We start from the raw sequence: 2029 nt of genomic DNA on the forward strand, positions 1-2029 counted from the left end.
TAAATGATCACCCATTAGTGAACATTAATTTTTATTTTTGAGACGCCCAGGCTGGAGTGCAGTGGCGTGATCTTAGCTCACTGCAACCTCCACCTCCCCAAGTTCAAGAGATTCTCCTGCCTCAGTCTCCCGAGTAGCTGAGATCATGGGCGTGTGCCACCACACCTGGCTAATTTTTGTATTTTCAGTAGAGACGTTTCACCATGTTGGCCAGACTTGAGCTCCTGACCTCAAATGAGCCATTCTCCTTGGCCTCCGAAAGTGCTGGGATTACAGGCATGAGCCGCCGCGCCCGGCTGAACATTTATTTTTTGATTGTAGAACCTGAATCTCTTGCAGTGACACTTTGGTTATCACTTGATCAGAAAAATACTCGTCCCAGCTCAAACATTACCTTAGAATAAAAAGTGAGAATTATTTCATGACAGGCAAATGATGGGTACAAACTAAAATGACTTCCAAGATTCTGATTAATGAGAAATGCTCCCAAAGTAAGGTAAATGTTTGCCCTTTCTCACATGGCAAACTGTGAATTGGAGGCATGGATGCTTGATTTGATGTTGAGCTGTACATTATAAATTAACAGCTAGAACTTTTTCCAAATGCTGTCTTTAAAAATGCAGAACCTTGAGGTCCACTCTCAAATTTTAAAAAGTGAACCTTTTCAAAAATTACTTTTAATGTATTTGCAAAATAGTAACTTGAAACTTCCAAACAGTAATGATAACAAAGTCAGCCTCTTTCCTGCTAATAATTTTCTATCTCAAACTATCTTATTAGCATAGCCCCTGTATTTGTTAAGAGACGGTAACTGATTACGGTACACAGCACTTCCACCTTACCTCTATGGTAATGAGGATGACAATCATCCACTCCAAGCGGAGTGCCCTCTTCTCATTCAGGTGATTCCGCATTAGATCTGTTAATTCCATGCAGTGTTGAAGTTTTTCATTCATGACCTGTGTAAGAAAAATTTTAGTAACGTATTTATATTTAAACAATACAGTCATATGCATAAAAATTTTATAGCTATACAGTGAAAAATCCTGGTCCTCAGTTCTCTCCCCAAAGACAGCCAGCAACATTATCAGTTTCTTGTGAATCCACCCAGAGACATTTTGTAATGTACAGATTTAACTGCAAGAAATACTTGGCATACTGAAGCTCTATTTGTAAGATTTTGATGGAAGAACTAAAAATAGGTTTTTGAGTCCTAGTTTTTAGTAGCTGCCCTTTTTAGCAGTTAAAAAAGGCAAACTTGAAATGTTTTTTTAGCAAGACCTAAAGATAATTTACTTTCTACTAGAAACCTACGCTTAACATTTGACCTGCTGCACACACACCACTAGATGGCATTGCTTTCAACTGAACAGCAACAGTTCTGCATTCCGATGCCTCCAAACAAGCTGGCTGTGGGGGTTCAAAGAAAATAAAGTCCCTGAATTCAAAATTTGGATGTGACAACTGTTAAATGCCTACCTAGTATCTTAGTCACTTGCTTCTGGAAACTGGAAATCCTGGAAGCAAAATTTTAGAACAGTTTGTCTCATGGGGTATGCTGAAGTTACAGGTTTGGTCAGCGAACGTTAAGAGATAAATCACATGTACATGTTCAGGAGTTGATTGGAATGTGTTACTGCACCATGTTACGATTTTTGCACATAGCATTAAACTGCCTTACTAGGCTGGGCGGCATATGCCTGTAATCCTGGCATTTGGGAGGTTGAGGCAGGGAAGCACTTGAGCTCAGGAGTTGGAGACCAGCCTGGGCAACACAGTGAAACCTTGTCTCTACAAAAAAATTAGCCAGGCGGTGGTGTGTGCCTGTAGCCCCAGCTACCTGGCGGGGATGAGGTGGGAGGATTGCTTGAGCTCAGGTGGTCAAGGCTGCAGTGAGACAAGATCATGCCACTGCACTCCAGCCTGGGTGACAAACTGAGATCCTGTCTCCAAAAAAATAAAAAATAATAATAAAAAAAAGAAACTATCTTACTCATGGAATCACAGGACTAACTCGCTGAACCACACT

General features: G+C 40.6%; 1 protein-coding gene across 2 annotated transcripts in view; it reads right to left on the bottom strand.

Annotated features, from left to right (window-relative positions):
- Window positions 1-2029, bottom strand: part of RMND1 (required for meiotic nuclear division 1 homolog (S. cerevisiae)) — a 55768-nt gene continuing 53739 nt past the window's right edge. The window contains exons 10-11 of one of the 2 annotated variants that reach the window (XM_011988728.1): window positions 843-959; window positions 1-394 (exon numbers count right to left, since the gene is read on the bottom strand). In XM_011988728.1, coding sequence (XP_011844118.1) covers window positions 362-394; window positions 843-959 — 150 coding nt within the window. In that variant the 3' untranslated portion in view covers window positions 1-361. The remainder of the gene's footprint in view (window positions 395-842; window positions 960-2029) is intronic. The other variant, XM_011988727.1, reaches the window with a different exon arrangement.

Source organism: Mandrillus leucophaeus, unplaced genomic scaffold, assembly GCF_000951045.1.
Source record: "Mandrillus leucophaeus isolate KB7577 unplaced genomic scaffold, Mleu.le_1.0 Scaffold337, whole genome shotgun sequence".
Taxonomy (NCBI): Eukaryota; Metazoa; Chordata; class Mammalia; order Primates; family Cercopithecidae; genus Mandrillus; species Mandrillus leucophaeus.